Source organism: Temnothorax nylanderi, unplaced genomic scaffold (assembly GCF_030848795.1).
Source record: "Temnothorax nylanderi isolate EJ_2023f unplaced genomic scaffold, tnyl_v1.0 TNYL_tig0051_pilon, whole genome shotgun sequence".
Classification (NCBI taxonomy): domain Eukaryota; kingdom Metazoa; phylum Arthropoda; class Insecta; order Hymenoptera; family Formicidae; genus Temnothorax; species Temnothorax nylanderi.
The window spans coordinates 502899-524251 of record NW_027249113.1 but is presented as its reverse complement, the minus strand read 5'-3'; the positions used below and the strand labels follow the sequence as shown (position 1 = coordinate 524251).

Sequence of the window (21353 nt, the reverse complement as noted above, 5' to 3'; positions counted from 1 at the left end):
AAGATCCAGAGATGTTCAAGCAAGCAACACCCGTCTTGTTAGAGATAGGACGCTTTTACCAAATTCAAGATGATTATTTGAGTTGTTTTGGGCATCTCGTAATATGTGGTAAAAATGATACCGACATCCTGGAAGGAAAATGCACGTGGTTTGTTGTCGTACGTAGCTCTTCAACGTGCCACTCCAGAGCAACGTAAAATATTAGAAGCAAGTATTGTTTGCTAGATGGGTTGGTTCATCAAACGCTGTTACATTAGTCCTTTCTCATACATATATATATTCCAACTTATTACTGCGCGCCGATCACAGTCGGACTTGAAACACAGCTATCGTTGGAACATTAAAAAACGCGATTATTTATCGCAATAAATTCTTTACAGTTTTTAGATAATTAAATCGCGTCGATTTAATTCCGGGGAGGGAAGGGTTTTTTATTGTTCCAACGATAGCTGTGTTTCTCAAGTCCGACTGTGATCGACGCGCAGTAATAAGTTGGAGTATATATTGTATATGTATTATAATAATACATATATATACACGGAAATTAATATTGAGCTGCCTAAGATCTAAGCTTAGACCGAAAACGGCTTGTATCTTATTCGATTGTGTATCATAACGGTCTTGTTTTCTCTTATTATTTAAAAGAATCTTAATAAATATTTTTCTATTGTCTTTGAATATCTATATTTGTAAAAATGATGAATATAAAATTATGTAACATTAATTTAAATGGATATCTTATGTGTAAAAATATTTATTTATGCATAAATAGTACAAGTAGTTTTTCAATAATTTTAATAAACTTGTTGCACACGTGATTATTTTGCACAGAATTTGTTCTTATAAAAATTGTCACAATACAACATATGATAATTATATTTTATGACAATTAGAGATATTTCCAAACAGGTAATTATTTTTCAAAATTTTTATAAAATGTAAAATTTTCTATTTAAAAAGAACTTACAATAAAAATACAGTAAGAGTTTGAAGAATTTTTTATTGACGATTTAATTGCAATTATTTTTTGCGATTTGCAATACGTTAATACTCGATATATTAAATAACAGTACGTACGTATGTCCCTTATATGATCGAATATCTAAAATTCACATCCTAATATTATTTCTAAAAAAGCTTATGTTTTATGATATTTCTGATTTTCTCCCTACAAGTATCTTATAAGAGACTTTTCCCATAATTAATATTTTCTTTACAAAATATTAATTTTTTTTTATTAAACGTGGTAATTATTTATTATAAGGAAACTGTTATAAGGAATGATGATATCACATGCTTCAGAAACTCTTTACTGACTTTTTATCGAAATGGAAGTTATGTCTGCATACAAATATATAAGGTTTTTATATTTCTCGCTTTGAAAATATAAAACTAGTAACATTTCATAATACGCCAGGACATTAACAGAATACGTTTTATTACAACTTTTAAATCGCTAATGATAATTAGATCTCTAATGATAAATTAGAGATTTAAAAGTTGGAATAAAATATATTCTGTTAATGTCCTGGCGTATTATGAAATGTAAGTAGTTTTATATTTTCAAATTAAGTGGAAAATATCAAGATCTTACATATATATGAAGGAATGACTTCCACTTCGATTAAAAATCAATAAAGAGTTTCTAAAGCATTTGCGATATCATCATTCCTTGACAGTTTTCTTATAATAAATAATTTTTACGTGAGGTATAAATACATTAGTCTGACTATGCTTTCATGACGTCCTGCGATAAATCTGCTCTAATAAACGCAAAAAGAGATCGTGCGGAAGTCCGTTTGATATTTGCTGTATGTGTACATTTATTAAGTTATATGTTTTTTCTTCGAATGTGGAATAAGCGTCCAGCAGGTTTAAGTCAGTGAAGAGCTGTCTCACTCGTCTTATTTTTTCCGGATCCGAAACTCCGTAACATTCCTGCGGGATAAAAGAATAAAGAAGAGAAAGGACTATAATGTAACAGCGTTTGGTGAACCAACACATCTAGCAAACAATACTTGCTTCTAATATTTTACGTTGCTCCGGAGTGGCGCGTTGAAGAGCTACGACAATGAACCATGTGCATTTCCCCTCCTGGATATCAGTATCATCTTTACCACATATTTCGGGATTCCCAAAACAACTCAAATAATCATCTTGGATTTGGTAAAAGCGTCCTATCTCTAACAAGACGGGTGTTGCTTGCTTGAACATCTCTGGATCTTTTATTCCAGCCTACATCGAGTAACATCTCATAACGCATTATTACCATTAAAGTAAAACAGTTTTTTCGTATATAACAAAATTGAGATACGCTTACTAAATACATAGCCGCAGTTACTGGCAAAATGCACGTATAATACGACGCTTTGCACTCGACAATGGAATTGTACCGATCCATCGTAAACAGATCCAGATCGGGCTTCTTGCCGAAATTGGTCGAGCACAATTCTAAACACTCACCCATTGTTGTCTTAAATATAATCTGCCAAAATATATTTATAAATAATTACATTCAATTGAAAGGAAAAGATACGTTGACAAGATATGCTTTTTCAGGATTGAAAGAAATATCTTTACTCACATCCTGGAATACATCTAGTAAATCGACATAGCATTCTCTTCCGTTAAAGTGCTTTCGAATTATATAATATATTGCACTCTCTAAGAATACACCATCGTTAGCGGCTGCTTCACCTATATCACTATATCGATACCAACATGGTTTTCCTCGGCGAACTAGTGATCGATCTATGATATCGTCTATTATGAAAAAATAGGCCTGCATCTGTATAGCAATAATTTCTCAGTGTTATATAACGATGGGAGTTATACTACTTCTGATTTAAAAAGATGTTATAAAGTAAATTAAAAAGATAAATTAAAATGTTACACCCTGTGTTTGATTAATTCTACTTAGCTCAAGATGTGAGTATGTTAAAAGGAAGAAGAAAGAAGGAATATTACACACCAGTTCCACACACCATGCTAAGATCCGTACTAGACGAATGTTGTCCTCTGTAAGTTCATTAGGTGTCAGCATTTTATAGGCATAAATTAATGCTAAGCCACGGATTTTTTTGCCTCCTGGGACATTATACTGTAACATCTGTGCATAATAGATAATAAATATGCATCAGTAGGAGAGACCGGGGCTATTTGTCTACACTTTACGCTTTTTTCAAGTTTACTAAAAAACTAATAAAGATATTTGGCTAAACATTTTAATGGTGTAACCTTTCAACTTTGTTATTAAAAAAATAACAATAATTAGAATCGTTAATCTTTTACCATTTTAAAGAGATGAATTTTTTAAGTAGGCAAGTCAAGCGTAGATAGATGGCCCCATATGCGGAGCTATCTGCCCACATAATAAAAAACACATTATTTATATTAATGTTTATACTTATTTCAAATATGTCATTAGACTCGTGAAAATGTCAACAAATTAATAAACGGCGATACGAGTCAGGCGCGGTACGTGCAATGGTGCGGATTTTCCATTAGATTTATAATACCTGAACATTCTGAGAAAATTTATCCTAGAATACTTAGGTCGATCAATCCGTGAATTTTAATGTCATCCTTCACGTGTATATGATCATTGTGTGATATTTTAGTCAATAATTACTTACTTTTTGTATCCATTTAGCAACATCTTTGATGTTTAAATTCTCAACCGCTTCCGTAATATCGCGAACAACGTCCGGCCACACTGCCATCATCTCCTCCTCGCTTGTTACCCATATCGTTTTAGTATCCGAATGAGCCATCACGTTATAATCCGGAGTTCTAAAATTTTTAACGAATAACAAAACGTCAAGAATGAAAATTCCTCATGAATAAAATTGCGACAAACGCCGACAATTACAAGTGAACAATTTGATAACAAGAAGCGATAAAACAAAAGCTTCCCCTGGTGGAAAAATGTCAGAATTTTTTTTATTATTATTTAGAAATTCTATGGAAATTTAGAGGCTTTCGCAGAATTTTAAGATTTTAAGATTTTCTTAAATTTTTTATATAAATTGGAACATTTTTCAAAAAGAGTTAGACAATATAATAATAAAATATTTCAGATATTTTCCGCCAATGCGCTTTTATAGAAATCTGAAAAAATATTTAAAAAATCCGCGCAATTGATGAGAAAAACATTTCCATACATACAGATATTAAAATATTCCAAAAATCCTCATCCATATTTTTCTGAAAGTATCTGAGAAATTTGACATATTTTTTTTAGAATTTTTCATAAATGTAAAATATGAGAAATTCTGTGAAAATTTCTGAGAAAATATGAGAAATTTTTCCACCAGAATTTTCTGTCAAATTTATACTCACTGTACCTTTTGTACTAAACGCTTTAACATTTAGTATGGGACTATATTTCGTCAGCTCTTTTAGAGGAAATGACACTTCTGTCATTTCCTCTGAAAAAGCTGACGAAATTTAGTCTCATAATAGACGTTAAAGCGTTCAGTACACAATAGGGAAGACACGAAGAGAAAATTGAAGATAGATCTAGTTTTTGTTTGTTATATATACTCGGTTCGATGAATAGCGAATACATATACATATGTATGTTTGTTTTAAGATCAACGAAGCGGTCTGCATATTGCTAACTCACGTGATCGTTATGTGAATGTCGAAAGATTTTTAATTCAGACGATAAATTATTTTTTTACGGTGTTTCTTATCCAGAGAAATCGCGTATAAACAAAGCTCGAGTAATACTACTGCACAATTCTAATATTAGATGTGACGTCAAAATGCAAATCCATTTATCTATTATTTATGTATACCTTTTCTTTCATCTCTAGATAAATGGATTTGCATTTTGACGTCACGTCTAATATTAAAATTGTGCAACAATATTACTCGAGTTTTGTTTATACGCGATTTCTCTGGATAAAAAATATCGTAAAAAATAATGTATCGTGTAAATTAAAAATCTTTCGACATTTACATAACGATCACGTGAGTTAGCAATATGCAGACCACTTCGTTGATCATAAAACAAACATACATATGTATATGTATCGCTATTCATCGAACCGAGTATATATAACAAACAAGAACTAGATCTATCTTCAGTTTTCTCTTCGTGTCTTCCCTATTGTGTACTAAACGCCTTAACGTTTTGTATGAGACTAAATTTCGTCAGCTTCTTTTAGAGGAAATGACACTTCTATCATTTCCTCTGAAAAAGCTGACAAAATATAGTCCCATACTAAATGTTAAAGCGTTTAATACAAAAGGTACAGTGAGTATAAATTTGACAGGAAATTCTGGAAAAAATTTCCCATATATATCTTCTCAGAAATTTTTTAAGAATTTCTCATATTTAAGATTTATAAAAAATTGTGAAAAAATATGTCAAACTTCTCACCTACTTTCAGAAATAATTACATAAAGATTTTTGGAATATTTTAATATCTGTATGTATGGAAATGTTTTTCTGATAAATTGCGCGGAAGTTTTAATATTTATTCAGATTTCTACAAAGGCGCATTGATGAAAAATATCTAAAATATTTCATTATTATTTTGTCTGGACAATGAGTCTTTCCGAAAAAATGTTCCAATTTGTATAAGAAAATCTTAAAATTCTGCGAAAGTCTCTAAATTTCCATAGAATTTCTGAATAATAATAAGAAAAATTCTGACATTTTTCCACCAGGGAAAGCTTTTGTTTTAGCGCATCTTGTTATTAAATTGTTCGCTTGTGATTATTGGCGTTTGTCGCAATTTTATTCATGACGTAACTAAAACTTCATTCTTATTGCCGTTTTGTTATTCGTTAAAAATTTTAGAATATTGGATTATAACGTGATGGCTCATTCCGTTAAAACGATATGGGTAACAAGCGAGGAGGAGATGATGGCAGTGTGGCCGGACGTTGTTCGCGATATTACGGAAGCGGTTGAGAATTTAAACATCAAAGATGTTGCTAAATGGATACAAAAAGTAAGTAATTATTGACTAAAATATCACACAATGATCATATACACGTGAAGGATGACATTAAAATTCACGGATTGATCGACCTAAATAAATTTCTAAAATAAATTTCCTCAAAATGTTTAGATATAAATCTAATGCAAAATTCTGTATATATACATATATATACATATATACTGTATATATAAATATACAAAATTTTAAATACAATTTCATGACAACGATGTTTAAATTTGTAAAAGTAAATTAAAATTGAAATTCAAAAATTAATATCCAAAAAATACAAGAAATAAATAAAAATTAGTAAGATTTAGTAAAAAATGAAAACCATATCGAATATTTGACTACCATAAAAAAACCTATAACGATAAAGAGAAATATGAAACAATAAGTTGGATTTGAATGAATATACAATATACTGATGCATATTTATTATACAGATGTTACAGTATAATGTCCTAGGAGGCAAGAAAATTCGTGGTTTAACATTAATTTATGCCTATAATATGCTGATACCTAATGATCAACTTACAGAGGATAACATTCATCTAGTACGGATCTTAGCATGGTGTGTGGAACTGGTGTGTAATTCCGTTCTTTTTCCTTTTAAGATATTCACATCTTCCATAAGCTAATAAAGTCAAATTAATCAAACACAAGGTGTAATGTTTTAATTTATAACATCTATTTAAATCAGAAGTAGTATAACTCTCGCCTTCCACCATTTTATAACATTGAGAAATTATTGCTATATAGATGCAGGCCTATCTTCTCACAATAGACGATATTATGGACCGATCGCTAGTTCGCCGAGGCAAACCATGTTGGTATCGGTACAATAATATAGGTGCAGCCGCCATCAACGATGGTACACTTATAGAGAATGCTACGTATTACATAATTCGAAAATATTTTAAAGGGAAAGACAACTATGTTAATATACTAGAAACATTTCACGATGTAAGTAAAAGATACCACAAATATACGTTATGCAAATGTCAAGAGTTTATCTTTCCTTTCTTTTCTAATCGAGCAATATTATTTATGAATGAATTTCTACAGGTCATATTTAAGACACTAATGGGTCAGTGCTTAGATATGTTATCGACCAATTTCGGCAAGAAGCCCAAACTGGATCTATTTACGATGGATCGGTACAATTACATTGCCGAGATAAAAACAGCGCATTACTCATGTCTTTTGCCAATAACCGCAGCAATGCATTTAGTAAGCGTATCTCAATTTCGTTATATACGAAAAGACTGTTTTACTTTAATGATAATAATGCGCTATGAGATATTATTCGATGCAGGCTGGAATAAAAGAACCGGAGATGTTCAGGCAAGCAAAAACCATCTTATTAGAGATAGGACATTTATTGCAAGTCCAAGATGACTATTTGGGTTGTTTTGGGGATCCTGAGGTTTGTGGTAAAGATGGCACTGATATCCAGGAAGGGAAATGCACATGGTTTGTTGTCGTAGCTCTTCAGCGCGCCACTCTGGAGCAACGTAAAATATTAGAGGCGAGTGTTTGTCTATATAGATGCGTTGTTAATTATCAAATACTGTTGTATTAATCCTCTCTCTTTCTTCTTTTTTTTTTATCACACAGGAATGTTACGGAGTTTTGGATCTGGAAAAAATAAGACGCGTGAAACAGCTCTTCATTGACTTGAACCTGCTCGAAGTTTATTCCAAATACGAAAAAAAAACTTATAATCTAATAAATGAACACGTACACCAGATATCTTCCGGACTTCCGCAAAAACTGTTCTTGGATTTATTACAGAAGATTTATCGGAGGTCGTCATGAAAGCATCGTCAAACTAATGTATATATTATTATATGGTTAAGAATTGATCAGTCAATGCTAGAAATGCCCGCGTTTCGGGCTTTGACCATACATATGGAGGGGTTAAAGCCATAGTGGTGTAAGTCACTTTTTTAAACCTATCGAGTTAAGTTCATAGATGCAGTCTACACATGCAGATATGTTGAAAAAAGAAGAAAAAAAAAGTTGTCAAAAAAATTGACTTACCCCACTATGGCTTTAACCCCTCCATATATAGATATATACCTTTATTAAAGATTTTCAAGTTAGAATAAAATATGATATGTTCTACTAATGTCCTGGCACTATAAAGTGTTACTTTTATATTTTCAAAGAAAATATTATAGTCTTATATAAATTTTGGATGCAGAAGATTCCTATTTCGATTTAAAAATCAATAAAAAAATTCTAAAATATTTGATATCGTCATTTCATAACGGTTTTTTGTAATGCATAGGTTATATGTTTAACAAAGAAGTTAATATTTTGTAAAAAAAAGTGTGCAAATTAGAAACTTGCACATTGCTTCCTCCTCATTACAGATCGCTACCATTGCTCCTATTTTATTTCGCTCACAAAGCTCCTCTTATGAGGAAGCTTGTATTTTATTCGATGCATAATTATTAGTATTTATTAGTTTGGCTTCCTCATAAAGGAAGCTTTATGAGCGAAATAAAATAAAAGCAATAATAGCGATCTGTAATGAGGAGGAAGCAATGTGCAAGTTTCTAATTTGCACACTTTTTTCATTTAAACTTTTTATGAATTGAAGAAAGGTCAGCTTAGTAGCACAAGTGGGGTTTTACAATTGACGCAATGTCAAATCGATGTTGACTTTGGGAGTTCAGGCTACATGGTCCATATATGGACTTCGCATGTGGACCTTTGATCGCGTATGAAGTTGGGTCTAATCAACCCAAATCTTAAAGAATTATATATGAAATAAGGGTAGAAAAGCAAATTAGAGTAATCATGTAGATTTTTTTAGATAGAAATCGGTAACCCCTTTATTATTAGCAATTTTTCTAATTCTATTATATTCTTCAGTTTTTTCTACCCCTATTTCATTTACAATCCTTTAAGATTTGGTTAATCAGTTCTTGAGTTATAGAAATTCGGTAAATTTGGCACACACACACACACACACACACACATACACACATACGGATATTTTATAAAATTACGATTTTCTGACGTTTTAGAACATTCTGAACACATTGGCATCAAAAACTAAAAAAACATTTTTTTCTTTGGTCTTTTCTACCCCTATTTCATATATAATTCTTTAAAATTTGATTGATTAAGATTGTGTTGATCTGAAAAATCAAAGCCGCAATAATACAGCGATTCACATACAGATTACAGACGCTCATAAGAGACACTAACGTTCGTTTACTGAACGAGAGCAAAGGAGGGTAAAACATTTTATTTTAGAATAGATTCGTAATTTAATACCAAATTTCAGTAAAAAATTACCTATACACAGCCCGCCACAAATGTTCTCCGGTCTTGGCCTTGATGAAATTTTGATTTTCTTCAAATAATAATAAATACTACAAGACCAAAAACGAGCAAACAAAGATATCGTGAATATATTATTAGTTTAATATCATAAATTAATATTGGTTTGATATCTATATACATAATAGTGTTTAAAAGAGACTTATCGAGCTCCACACAGAGTCTTCCTCAACCAAATAAGTAAAAAAAGAAAAAAAAACATTTAAAAATTAAGATTTTATTAACGGCGTGGATACGTTAAAGAAATTAAATGTGGGGGGCTTACGATGTTTAAACTGGCAGTTTTTAAAACCCATTATAGGCCAGGGTACAACAAATACAATTTTCTTCAGTATGTTTACTCCTTCATAACTTTTTGTTACTAACTGAGCGACGGAAAAGGTCCACGACCTTTGATTTCTTCAGAAGTCAAGGTGATCATCAACCGGAGGTAATTTGAGGCGAGCAATGTAAAAATGACTTTTTATCAAAATTTCATATTAAAATTATGATAGCACCTGCTTAATATTTCCTTCGATATGCAATTTTTGTGATTATATATCGCATAAAAAAATAACAGTACATTGCTAATATTGTCAAAAAAATATTATATAACAATGTATGTAAAAATTACATAAATAGTAATGTACAGTCGTTTCGTTGATCATAAAAAGAACATACATATGTATTGTTATCAATATACATATGTATTGTTATGAGTATATATAGCGAAGCAAAAATAGTTACCTTTAGTTATCTTTCTGAGCCGTCGTCCTCTTTTCCCTTGAAGAAGATCCGACCAAATTCAGTAAGATACAAAACGTTAAAGCGACTAACGCAAAACATATCAAAAATATAAATTCGACAATTTTCTATCATCGCTTCTTGTTAAATTGTTAAACTGGTAGTTTGTGATCACTCGCAATATCGTTCTTATTCATGAAATGACAGAATCGTCATTGTTGTTTATCACTCGCCGTATTGTTTAACTTTTGTTTAAATTTTAGAACGTGAGAATGACTCAATCCATAACTCAACCAATGCAAATAATGAGCCAGGAGGAAAGTCAGGAGATGATGACAATATGGCCGGACATTGTTCGTGATATCATAGATGCGATTGAGGATTTAAATATTCCAGATGTCGCTAAGTGGATAGAAAAAGTAAGTTATTATTAATTAAAATACTATACAATAGCCAATGTCGGACGTAAAAATTGCTTAAAATTCATTCAATAGATTTAGCGATTTATCTTATAATAAATTCCTTCAGGATAATTAGACATAACGCAAAGTAATATAATGTAAAATTTTTCAATAAACTATTAACAATTTATATAACAATTTAAAGTAAAATTTTATTGAAAACAATAAAATATAAACATCTAAGTTAAGTGGCAAAAATTTTAAGAAGCTTAAAAGAAAAGCATATAAATGAATAAAGAGAAACGTTGAGTGTTTCAGTAACATGGAAATAACATAAAACAGAGTGATACAATAAAATAAAAAACAATCAATTATAAATTAGAATAAATATGCAGACTGATGCATCTTTGTAACGCAGGTATTGCAATATAATGTCCCAGGAGGCAAGAAAACTCGTGGTTTGGCATTAATTTATGCCTATAAAATAATGATACGTAATGATCAAATTACGGAAGATAACATTCGTCTAGTACGGATTTTAGCATGGTGTGTGGAACTGGTGTGTAATTCCGTTCTTCTTCCTTTTAAGATATTCACATCTTCTATAAGCTAATAAGTCGAATTAATCAAACACAAGGTGTAATGTTTTAATAATTATATAGTTATAACATCTATTTAAATCAGAAGTAGTATAACTCTCACCTTCCACCATTTTATAACATTGAGAAATTATTGCTATATAGATGCAGGCCTATCTTCTCACAATAGACGATATTATGGACCGATCGCTAGTTCGCCGAGGCAAACCATGTTGGTATCGGTACAATAATATAGGTGCAGCCGCCATCAACGATGGTACACTTATAGAGAATGCTACGTTTTACATAATTCGAAAATATTTCAAAGGGAAAGACTACTATATTAATATACTAGAAACATTCCATGATGTAAGTAAAAAGATACCATAAATAAACATTATGCAAATGTCAAGAGTTTATCTTTCCTTTTATTTTAATCGAGCAATATTATTTATGAAAGAATTTCTACAGGTCATATTTAAGACACTAAAGGGCCAGTGCTTAGATATGTTATCGACCAATTTCGGCAAGAAGCCCAAACTGGATCTGTTTACGATGGATCGGTACAATTCCATTGTCGAGTGCAAAGCGTCGTATTATACATGCATTTTGCCAGTAACTGCGGCTATGTATTTAGTAAGTGTATCTCAATTTGTTATATACGAAAAAACTGTTTTACTTTAATGGTAATAATGCGTTATGAGATGTTACTCGATGTAGGCTGGAATAAAAGATCCAGAGATGTTCAAGCAAGCAACACCCGTCTTGTTAGAGATAGGACGCTTTTATCAAATCCAAGATGATTATTTGAGTTGTTTTGGGAATCCCGAAATATGTGGTAAAGATGATACTGATATCCAGGAAGGGAAATGCACATGGTTCATTGTCGTAGCTCTTCAACGCGCCACTCCGGAGCAACGTAAAATATTAGAAGCAAGTATTGTTTGCTAAATGTGTTGCTTCACCAGATGTTACATTAATCCTTCCTCATCTTTGTTCTTTTATCCCGCAGGAGTGTTACGGAGTTTCGGATCCGGAAAAAGTAAAACGAGTGAGACAGCTCTTCACTGACTTAAACCTGTTGGATGCTTATTCCACATTCGAAGAAGAAACATATAACCTAATAAATGTACATATACAGCAAATATCATGCGGACTTCTGCACAATCTCTTTTTGGGTTTATTAGAGCAGATTTATCGCAGGACGTCATGAAAGCATTGTCAGACAACATATTATACCTTGTCATTAGAGATTTAAAAGTTGGAATAAATTGTATTCCTGATGGTGTATTACGAGATGTTAATTTTATGTTTTTAAGGCGGAAAATATCAAGACCTTATTTATTTGTATACAAAAATGACTTCCATTTCGATTAAAAAAGCAATAAAGAGTTTCTATAAAGCATTTAATATAATCATTTCTTAACAGTTTCCTTATAATGAATAATTTTTACGTTTAACGGAAAAAGTTAATATTTTGTAAGGAAAATATTAATTATAGGAACATATTGCAATGTATTTTCATAACTCCCTTACAAGATATTTATGGAGGTTGTAAAGAAAAAATTACAAATATTAAAAATTGCATAAAACATAAGTTTTTTTAAAAATAATATTAGCATGTAAATTTTAAATCTTTGATCATAAAAAGGATTCGACATACATATGTATTGTTATTTAATATACCGAGTATAAATGTATAGCAAAGCAAATCGCAAAAATAATTGCAATTAAATCGTCAATAAAAAATTCTTCAAGCTATTACTGTATTTCTGCAGTAAGGTCTTTTTTAAATAGAAAATTTTACATTTTATAAGAATTTTGAAAAATAATTACCTATTTGGAAAAATCTTAAATTATCATAAAATATAATTGTCACATGTTGTATTGTGGCAATTTTTATAAGAAAAAATTCTATGCAAAAAATCACGTGAGCGACAAGTCTATTGAAAAACTACTTGCACTATTTACGCATAAATAAATATTTTTACACATATCCGTTTAAAATAACGCAATTACTTTTTGTCATATATTTTTCTCGTGCGCTTATGCGACTCTCATATCATCATACAATGCCTCGCTGTGATGCTGCATATGACACGCTGTGGCGCTAGGATAAGAATCGTAAATTTCTTCAATTATGCATGAGATATTAAGAGTGTTGCGTAATAATAATAATAATTTATGATAAAATGTAATAATAGCCAAATTTTCTGTTCAACGTCGCTTCCCATATTTCCTCATGTACGAAGGGAATGAAGACAATTGCAAATTTAAATTAATGATATTAAATTCTCTACTATCGGAATATAAACCGGCCGTTTAATAGGCGTTTGCACTCCGCTGACACTGCTGATCGTTCTTCGGTTAAAGGCACCGGCGGTTGGGAGGGACGACACGAAGCTGCTGAGATCGAGAGCAGGAATCTCCTGCGTCGCGTTAACGAAGGCGCCCATTGCTGCAAGAAGCCCAAGATCATACGAGAGTCTCACCTATTCACTTAGCAAAATATCCAATCCGAAGGATTCTAATCCAGAAAAGAGATAAGGGAAAGAAAATATCCGAGACACACATACTTAATTAGTATTTTATCAGAACAATTTTCTTCACTTGCTCTTCTTCACTTTACCTGAAATATTGTAACGATGTGAATCCTCGAAACTGAAGACTTGCGTTAAATATTTTTTATAAAATATAATGAAATTATTTTATCTAATTTTGTTTTATTGTGATTATATAGGCAATCTGCTGTCCAACTGAAGACTAGAATTATTGAAAGAATTTTGAAAATTGTTAGCAAACACTTTGGCTAATGCTACGTTCGCTAAGAAGTCGGATATATAACAGAAAGTGTTCATAATCCTAATACGTAATGAGGGCATATGTTGAAAAACTTGTAAATCTGATTTTTCACTTGCCATGAAAACAGCGGAAACGATACTTAAAAAAAACCGGCTTCTATTTATACGGAAAATAATAGCCAGTATATTGCTGATACTGTGTAAAAAATATTATGTAATTATATTTATGTGACACCCAAATTAATATTAATGTATAGTCGTTTCGTTTTGATCATAAAAAGAACGTACATTTGTATTGTTGTCAATATACTGTACGTACGAGTATATATAATGAAGCAAAGAATAGTGATCTTCAGTTCTTCTCTTTCTGAGCTTTCGTCTTCTTTTCCTCCGAAGAAGATCCGACTAAATTCAGTAAGATACAAACGTTAAAGCGTCTAGAGCAAAACATATCAAAAATATAAATTCGACATTTTTCTTTCATCGCTTCTTTTGTTAAACTGTTAAACTGGTGGCTTGTGATCACTATATCGCAATATTGCTGTTATTCTACATGAAATATATGACAGAATCGTCATTGTTGTTTATCACTCGTCGTACTCTTTAATATTTGTTTGAATTTTAGAACGTGATAATGACTCAATCTATAACTCAATCAATGCAAGTAATGATCGAGGAGGAAAGTCGGGAGATGATGGCAATATGGCCGGACATTGTTCGTGATATCATAGATGCGATTAAAGATTTAAATATTCCAGATGTTGCTAAATGGATGGAAACAGTAAATCATTATATTGATTAAAATATTATACAGTATTCAATAGGCGGCGTGAAAAAGAAATTAAAATTTCTTCGATAGATTCGGTGATTTATCTTGAAATAAATTCCTTTAGAATAATTAGACTTAATGCAAACTAATACAATATAAAACTTCGCAATAAACTACGAGCAATTTATATAACAATTTAAAGTGAGATTTTATTGAAAACGACAAAGTATAAACTTCTAAGTTATAGCAAAAATTTTAAGAAACTTAAAAGGGAAACACATAAATAAATAAAAATAATGAGATCAACATTAGAAACTTATAGTGAAAGAATAAAATAAAAAGCAACAAAACACATAAATTTGAATAAGAATGCTGATTGATGCATTTTTCTAATGCAGGTGTTAAAATATAATGTCCTGAGAGGCAAGAAAATTCGTAGTGTGACATTAATTTATGCCTATAAAATGCTGATACGAAATGATCAACTTACAGAAGATAACATTCGTTTAGTACGGATCTTAGCATGGTGTGTGGAACTGGTGTGTAATTCCGTTCTTCTTTCTTTTAAGATACTCACATCTTTCATGAGCCAAATAAAATTAGTTAAACACAAAGTGTAATATTTTAATTTATAATTTTTTTTTAAATCAGAGACAACATAACTCCTACCATTATATATTATAACATTAAGACATTATTGCTGTACAGTTGCAAGCCTTTGGCCTCATAATAGACGATATCATGGACCGATCGCTAGTTCGCCGAGGCAAACCATGTTGGTATCGATATAATGATATAGGTGAAGCAGCCGCTAACGATGGCGTATTCTTAGAGAGTGCAGTATATTTTATCATTCGAAGACACTTCAGTGGGAGAGAATGCTATGCCGATTTACTAGAAGTATTCCAGGACGTGAGTAAAGATGTTTCTTTCAAACCTAAAAAGCCTATCTTGTCAGCGTATCTTTTCTTTTTCAATTGAGCAAGTATTTATAAATGTATTTTGGCAGATTACATTTAAAACAATAGTGGGTCAGTGTTTGGAATTGTGCTCGACCAATTTCGGCAAGAAGCCCGATCTGGATCTATTTACGATGGATCGATACAAATCTATTATCGAGTGTAAAACAGCGTATTATACGTGCATTTTGCCAGTAACTGCGGCTATGTATTTAGTAAGCGTATCATAATTTCGTTATATACGAAAAGACTGTTTTACTTTAATGATAATAATGCGCTATGAGATGTTACTCGATGTAGGCTGAAATAAAAGATCCAGAGATGTTCAAGCAAGCAACACCCATCTTGTTAGAGATAGGACGCTTTTTCCAAATCCAAGATGATCATTTGAGTTGTTTTGGGAATCCCGAAGTACGTGGTAAAGATGATACTGATATCCAGGAAGGGAAATGTACATGGTTCATTGTTGTAGCTCTTCAACGCGCCACTCCGGAGCAACGTAAAATATTAGAAGCAAGTATTATTTGCTAAATGTGTTGGTTCACCTGGTTCACCAGATGTTACATTAATCCTTCCTCATCTTTGTTCTTTTATCCCGCAGGAGTGTTACGGAGTTTCGGATCCGGAAAAAGTAAAACGAGTGAGTCAGCTCTTCACTGACTTAAACCTGCTGGACGCTTATTCCACATTCGAAGAAGAAACATATAAACTAATAAATGTACACATACAGCAAATATCGTGCGGACTTCCGCACAATCTCTTTTTGGATTTATTAGGGCAGATTTATCGCAGAACGTCATGAAAGCATTGTCAGACTCTCTCTCCTCTCTCTAATGTATTATTTATACCTTGTCATTAGGGATTCAAAAGTTGGAATAAATTGTATTCCTGGTTCCTGGTGTATTACGAGATGTTAGTTTTATGTTTTTAAAGCGGAAAATATCAAGACCTTATTTATTTGTATACAAAAATGACTTCTATTTCGATTAAAAAAATCAATAAAGAGTTTCTATAAAGCATTTAATATAATTATTTCTTAACAGTTTCCTTATAATGAATAATTTTTACGTTTAACGGAAAAAGTTAATATTTTGTAAGGAAAATATGGAAACATATTGCAATGTATTTTCATAAGTCCCTTACAAGATACTTATGGAGGTTGTAAGGAGAAAATTACAAATACTAAAAATTGCATAAAACATAAGTTCTTTTAGAAATAATATTAGCATGTAAATTTTAGATTTTTGATCATAAAAAGAATTCGATATATATATGTTTTGTTATTTAATATACCGAGTATAAATGTATAGCAAAGCAAATCGCAAAAATAATTACAATTGAATCGTCAATAAAAAATTCTTCAAGCTATTACTGTATTTCTGCAGTAAGGTCTTTTTTAAATATAAAATTTTACATTTTATAAGAATTTTGAAAAATAATTACCTATTTGGAAAAATCTTAAATTATCATAAAATATAATTGTCATATGTTGTATTGTGGCAATTTTTATAAGAAAAAATTCTGTATGCAAAAAATCACGTGAGCGACAAGTCTATATTGAAAAACTACTTGTACTATTTACGTACTTATAAATAAATATTTTTACACATATCCGTTTAAAATAACGCAATTACTTTTTGTCATATATTTTTCTCGTGCGCTTATGCGACTCTCATATCATCATACAATGCCTCGCTGTGATGCTGCATATGACACGCTGTGGCGCTAGGATAAGAATCGTAAATTTCTTCAATTATGCATGAGATATTAAGAGTGTTGCTTAGTAATAATAATTTATGATAAAATGTAATAATAGCCAAATTTTCTGTTCAACGTCGCTTCCCATATTTCCTCATGTACGAAGGGAATGAAGACAATTGCAAATTTAAATTAAATTTATATTAAATTCTCTACTATCGGAATATAAACCGGCCGTTTAATAGGCGTTTACACTCCGCTGACACTGCTGATCGTTCTTCGGTTAAAGGCACCGGCGGTTGGGAGGGACGACACGAAGCTGCCGAATATGTTCTGAGATCGAGAGCAGGAATCTCCTGCGTCGCGTTAACGAAGGCGCCCATTGCTGCAAGAAGCTCAAGAAGATCATTCGAGAGTCTCACCTATTCACCTAGCAAAATATCCAATCCGAAGGATTCTAATCCAGAAAAGAGATAAGGGAAAGAAAATATCCGAGACACATATACTTAATTAGTATTTTATCAGAACAATTTTCTTCACTTGCTCTTCTTCACTTTACCTGAAATATTGTAACGATGTGAATCCTCGAAACTGAAGACATGCGTTAAATATTTTTTATAAAATATAATGAAATTATTTTATCTAATTTTGTTTTATTGTGATTATATAGGCAATCTGCTGTCCAACTGAAGACTAGAATTATTGAAAGAATTATGAAAATTGTTAGCAAACACTTTGGCTAATGCTACGTTCGCTAAGAAGTCGGATATATAACAGAAAGTGTTCTTAATCCTAATCCGTAATGAGGGCATATGTTGAAAAACTTGTAAATCTGATTTCCCACTTGCGATGAAAACAGCGGTAACGACACTTAAAAAAAACCGGCTTCTATTTATACGGAAAATAATAGCCAGTATATTGCTGATACTGTGTAAAAAATATTATGTAATTATATTTATGTGACACCCAAATTAATATTAATGTATAGTCGTTTCGTTTTGATCATAAAAAGAACGTACATTTGTATTGTTGTCAATATACTGTACGTACGAGTATATATAATGAAGCAAAGAATAGTGATCTTCAGTTCTTCTCTTTCTGAGCTTTCGTCTTCTTTTCCTCCGAAGAAGATCCGACTAAATTCAGTAAGATACAAAACGTTGAAGCGTCTAGAGCAAAACATATCAAAAATATACATTCGACATTTTTCTTCATCGCTTCTTGTTAAATTGTTAAACTGGTAGTTTGTGATCACTCGCAATATCGTTCTTATTTATGAAATGACAGAATCGTTATTGTTGTTTATCACTCGTCGCACTGTTTAACTTTTGTTTAAATTTTAGAACGTGAGAATGACTCAATCCATAACTCAAGCAATGCGAGTAATGAGCCAGGAGGAAAGTCGGGAGATGATGAAAATATTGCCGGACATTGTTCGTGATATCATAGATGCGATTAAGGATTTAAATATTCCAGATGTCGCTAAGTGGATAGAAAAAGTAAGTTATTATTAATTAAAATACTATACAATAGCCAATGTGGGACGTAAAAATTGCTTAAAATTCATTCAATAGATTTAGCGATTTATCTTATAATATATTCCTTCAGGATAATTAGACATAACACAAAGTAATATAATGTAAAATTTTTCAATAAACTATTAACAATTTATATAACAATTTAAAGTAAAATTTTATTGAAAACAATAAAATATAAACATTTAAATTAAGTGGCAAAAATTTTAAGAAGCTTAAAAGAAAAGCATATAAATGAATAAAGAGAAACGTTGAGTGTTTCAGTAACATGGAAGTAACATAAAACAGAGTGATACAATAAAATAAAAAACAATAAATCATAAATTATAATAAATATGCAGACTGATGCATCTTTGTAACGCAGGTATTGCAATATAATGTCCCAGGAGGCAAGAAAATTCGTGGTTTGGCATTAATTTATGCCTATAAAATAATGATACGTAATGATCAAATTACGGAAGATAACATTCGTCTAGTACGGATTTTAGCATGGTGTGTGGAACTGGTGTGTAATTCCGTTCTTCTTCCTTTCAAGATATTCACATCTTCTATAAGCTATAATAAGTCGAATTAATCAAACACAAGGTGTAATATTTTAATTTATAACATCTTTTTTTTTTAAATCAGAAGTAGTATAACTCCCATCATTATATAACACTGAGAAATTATTGCTATACAGATGCAAGCCTTTGGCCTCATATTAGACGATATCATAGACCGATCGCTAGTTCGCCGAGGCAAACCATGTTGGTATCGATATAATGATATAGGTGAAGCAGCCGCTAACGATGGCGTATTCTTAGAGAGTGCAGTATATTTTATCATTCGAAGACACTTCAGTGGGAGAGAATGCTATGCCGATTTACTAGAAGTATTCCAGGACGTGAGTAAAGATGTTTCTTTCAAACCTAAAAAGCCTATCTTGTCAGCGTATCTTTTCTTTTTCAATTAAGCAAGTATTTATAAATGTATTTTGGCAGATTACATTTAAAACATTAGTGGGTCAGTGTTTGGAACTGTGCTCGACCAATTTCGGCAAGAAGCCCGATCTGGATCTATTTACGATGGATCGATACAAATCTATTATCGAGTGTAAAACAGCGTATTATACGTGCATTTTGCCAGTAACTGCGGCTATGTATTTAGTAAGCGTATCTAAATTTCGTTATATACGAAAAGACTGTTTTACTTTAATGATAATAATGTGCTATGAGATGTTACTCGATGTAGGCTGAAATAAAAGATCCAGAGATGTTCAAGCAAGCAACACCCGTCTTGTTAGAGATAGGACGCTTTTTCCAAATCCAAGATGATTATTTGAGTTGTTTTGGGAATCCCGAAATATGTGGTAAAGATGATACTGATATCCAGGAAGGGAAATGCACATGGTTCATTGTCGTAGCTCTTCAACGCGCCACTCCGGAGCAACGTAAAATATTAGAAGCAAGTATTGTTTGTTAGATGCGTTGTTTCACCAAACAACGCTGTTACATAAGTCCTTTCTCCTTTTTGTTCTTTTATCCCGCAGGAGTGTTACGGAGTTTCGGATCCGGAAAAAATAAGACGAGTGAGACAGCTCTTCACTGACTTAAACCTGTTGGATGCTTATTCCACATTCGAAGAAGAAACATATAACCTAATAAATGTACATATACAGCAAATATCATGCGGACTTCTGCACAATCTCTTTTTGGGTTTATTAGAGAAGATTTATCGCAGGACGTCATGAAAGCATTGTCAGACAACATATTATACCTTGTCATTAGAGATTTAAAAGTTGGAATAAATTGTATTCCTGATGGTGTATTACGAGATGTTAGTTTTATGTTTTTAAGGCGGAAAATATCAAGACCTTATTTATTTGTATACAAAAATGACTTCCATTTCGATTAAAAAAGCAAGAGTTTCTATAAAGCATTTAATATAATCATTTCTTAACAGTTTCCTTATAATGAATCATTTTTACGTTTAACGGAAAAAGTTAATATTTTGTAAGGAAAATATTAATTATGGGAACATATTGCAATGTATTTTCATAAGTCCCTTACAAGATACTTATGGAGGTTGTAAGGAGAAAATTACAAATATTAAAAATTGCATAAAACATAAGTTCTTTTAGAAATAATATTAGTATGTAAATTTTAGATTTTTGATCATAAAAAGGATTCGACATACATATGTATTGTTATTTAATATACCGAGTATAAATGTATAGCAAAGCAAATCGCAAAAATAATTGCAATTGAATCGTCAATAAAAAATTCTTAAAGCTGTTACTGTATTTCTGCAGTAAGGTCTTTTTTAAATAGAAAATTTTACATTTTATAAGAATTTTGAAAAATAATTACCTATTTGGAAAAATCTTAAATTATCATAAAATATAATTGTCATATGTTGTATTGTGGCAATTTTTATAAGAAAAAATTCTATGCAAAAAATCACGTGAGCGACAAGTCTATTAAAAATCTACTTGTACTATTTACGCATAAATAAATATTTTTACACATATCCGTTTAAAATAATGTTACATAAATTTATATTCATCATTTTTACAAATATAGATATTCAAAGACAA

At 31.3% G+C, this 21353-nt stretch overlaps 5 protein-coding genes across 9 annotated transcripts; 4 read left to right on the top strand and 1 right to left on the bottom strand.

The window, feature by feature from the left end:
* Positions 1-983: 983 nt before the first annotated feature.
* On the bottom strand, positions 984-4489 carry LOC139772554 (farnesyl pyrophosphate synthase-like). Of its 4 annotated transcripts, none has more exons than XM_071706339.1 (7): positions 4342-4489; positions 3636-3792; positions 2972-3109; positions 2585-2788; positions 2321-2485; positions 2023-2235; positions 984-1938 (listed from the first exon to the last, which is right to left on the bottom strand). In XM_071706339.1, exons 1-7 carry the CDS (start codon positions 4368-4370, stop codon positions 1738-1740), a joined length of 1107 nt encoding a protein of 368 aa, XP_071562440.1. In that variant the 5' UTR covers positions 4371-4489; the 3' UTR covers positions 984-1737. The 4 variants fall into 4 exon arrangements, with proteins under 4 accessions (XP_071562440.1, XP_071562441.1, XP_071562444.1 ...); XM_071706340.1 differs by having other exon boundaries at positions 4347-4487; XM_071706343.1 differs by lacking the exon at positions 4342-4489 and having other exon boundaries at positions 2985-3018; positions 3636-3788.
* A 612-nt stretch (positions 4490-5101) lies between these two features.
* LOC139772553 (farnesyl pyrophosphate synthase-like) lies at positions 5102-8209 on the top strand. Of its 2 annotated transcripts, none has more exons than XM_071706338.1 (7): positions 5102-5258; positions 5813-5966; positions 6401-6541; positions 6717-6920; positions 7023-7187; positions 7273-7485; positions 7575-8209. In XM_071706338.1, the coding sequence occupies exons 2-7, from the start codon at positions 5832-5834 to the stop codon at positions 7773-7775; spliced, it is 1059 nt and encodes a 352-aa protein (XP_071562439.1). In that variant the 5' UTR covers positions 5102-5258; positions 5813-5831; the 3' UTR covers positions 7776-8209. The 2 variants fall into 2 exon arrangements, with proteins under 2 accessions (XP_071562439.1, XP_071562438.1); XM_071706337.1 differs by having other exon boundaries at positions 5105-5263.
* Positions 8210-9993: 1784 nt separating this feature from the next.
* On the top strand, positions 9994-12421 carry LOC139772551 (farnesyl pyrophosphate synthase-like). Its single transcript, XM_071706336.1, has 7 exons — positions 9994-10101; positions 10301-10456; positions 10857-10997; positions 11182-11385; positions 11488-11652; positions 11737-11949; positions 12029-12421. Exons 1-7 carry the CDS (start codon positions 10009-10011, stop codon positions 12227-12229), a joined length of 1173 nt encoding a protein of 390 aa, XP_071562437.1. The 5' UTR covers positions 9994-10008; the 3' UTR covers positions 12230-12421.
* A 1756-nt stretch (positions 12422-14177) lies between these two features.
* Positions 14178-16556, top strand: LOC139772598 (farnesyl pyrophosphate synthase-like). The gene is made up of 7 exons (XM_071706410.1): positions 14178-14231; positions 14443-14598; positions 14985-15125; positions 15295-15498; positions 15596-15760; positions 15846-16058; positions 16147-16556. The coding sequence occupies exons 2-7, from the start codon at positions 14452-14454 to the stop codon at positions 16345-16347; spliced, it is 1071 nt and encodes a 356-aa protein (XP_071562511.1). The 5' UTR covers positions 14178-14231; positions 14443-14451; the 3' UTR covers positions 16348-16556.
* A 1724-nt stretch (positions 16557-18280) lies between these two features.
* LOC139772547 (farnesyl pyrophosphate synthase-like) lies at positions 18281-20590 on the top strand. The gene is made up of 7 exons (XM_071706332.1): positions 18281-18388; positions 18587-18742; positions 19143-19283; positions 19458-19661; positions 19759-19923; positions 20009-20221; positions 20307-20590. Exons 1-7 carry the CDS (start codon positions 18305-18307, stop codon positions 20505-20507), a joined length of 1164 nt encoding a protein of 387 aa, XP_071562433.1. The 5' UTR covers positions 18281-18304; the 3' UTR covers positions 20508-20590.
* The last annotated feature ends 763 nt before the right edge of the window (positions 20591-21353 follow it).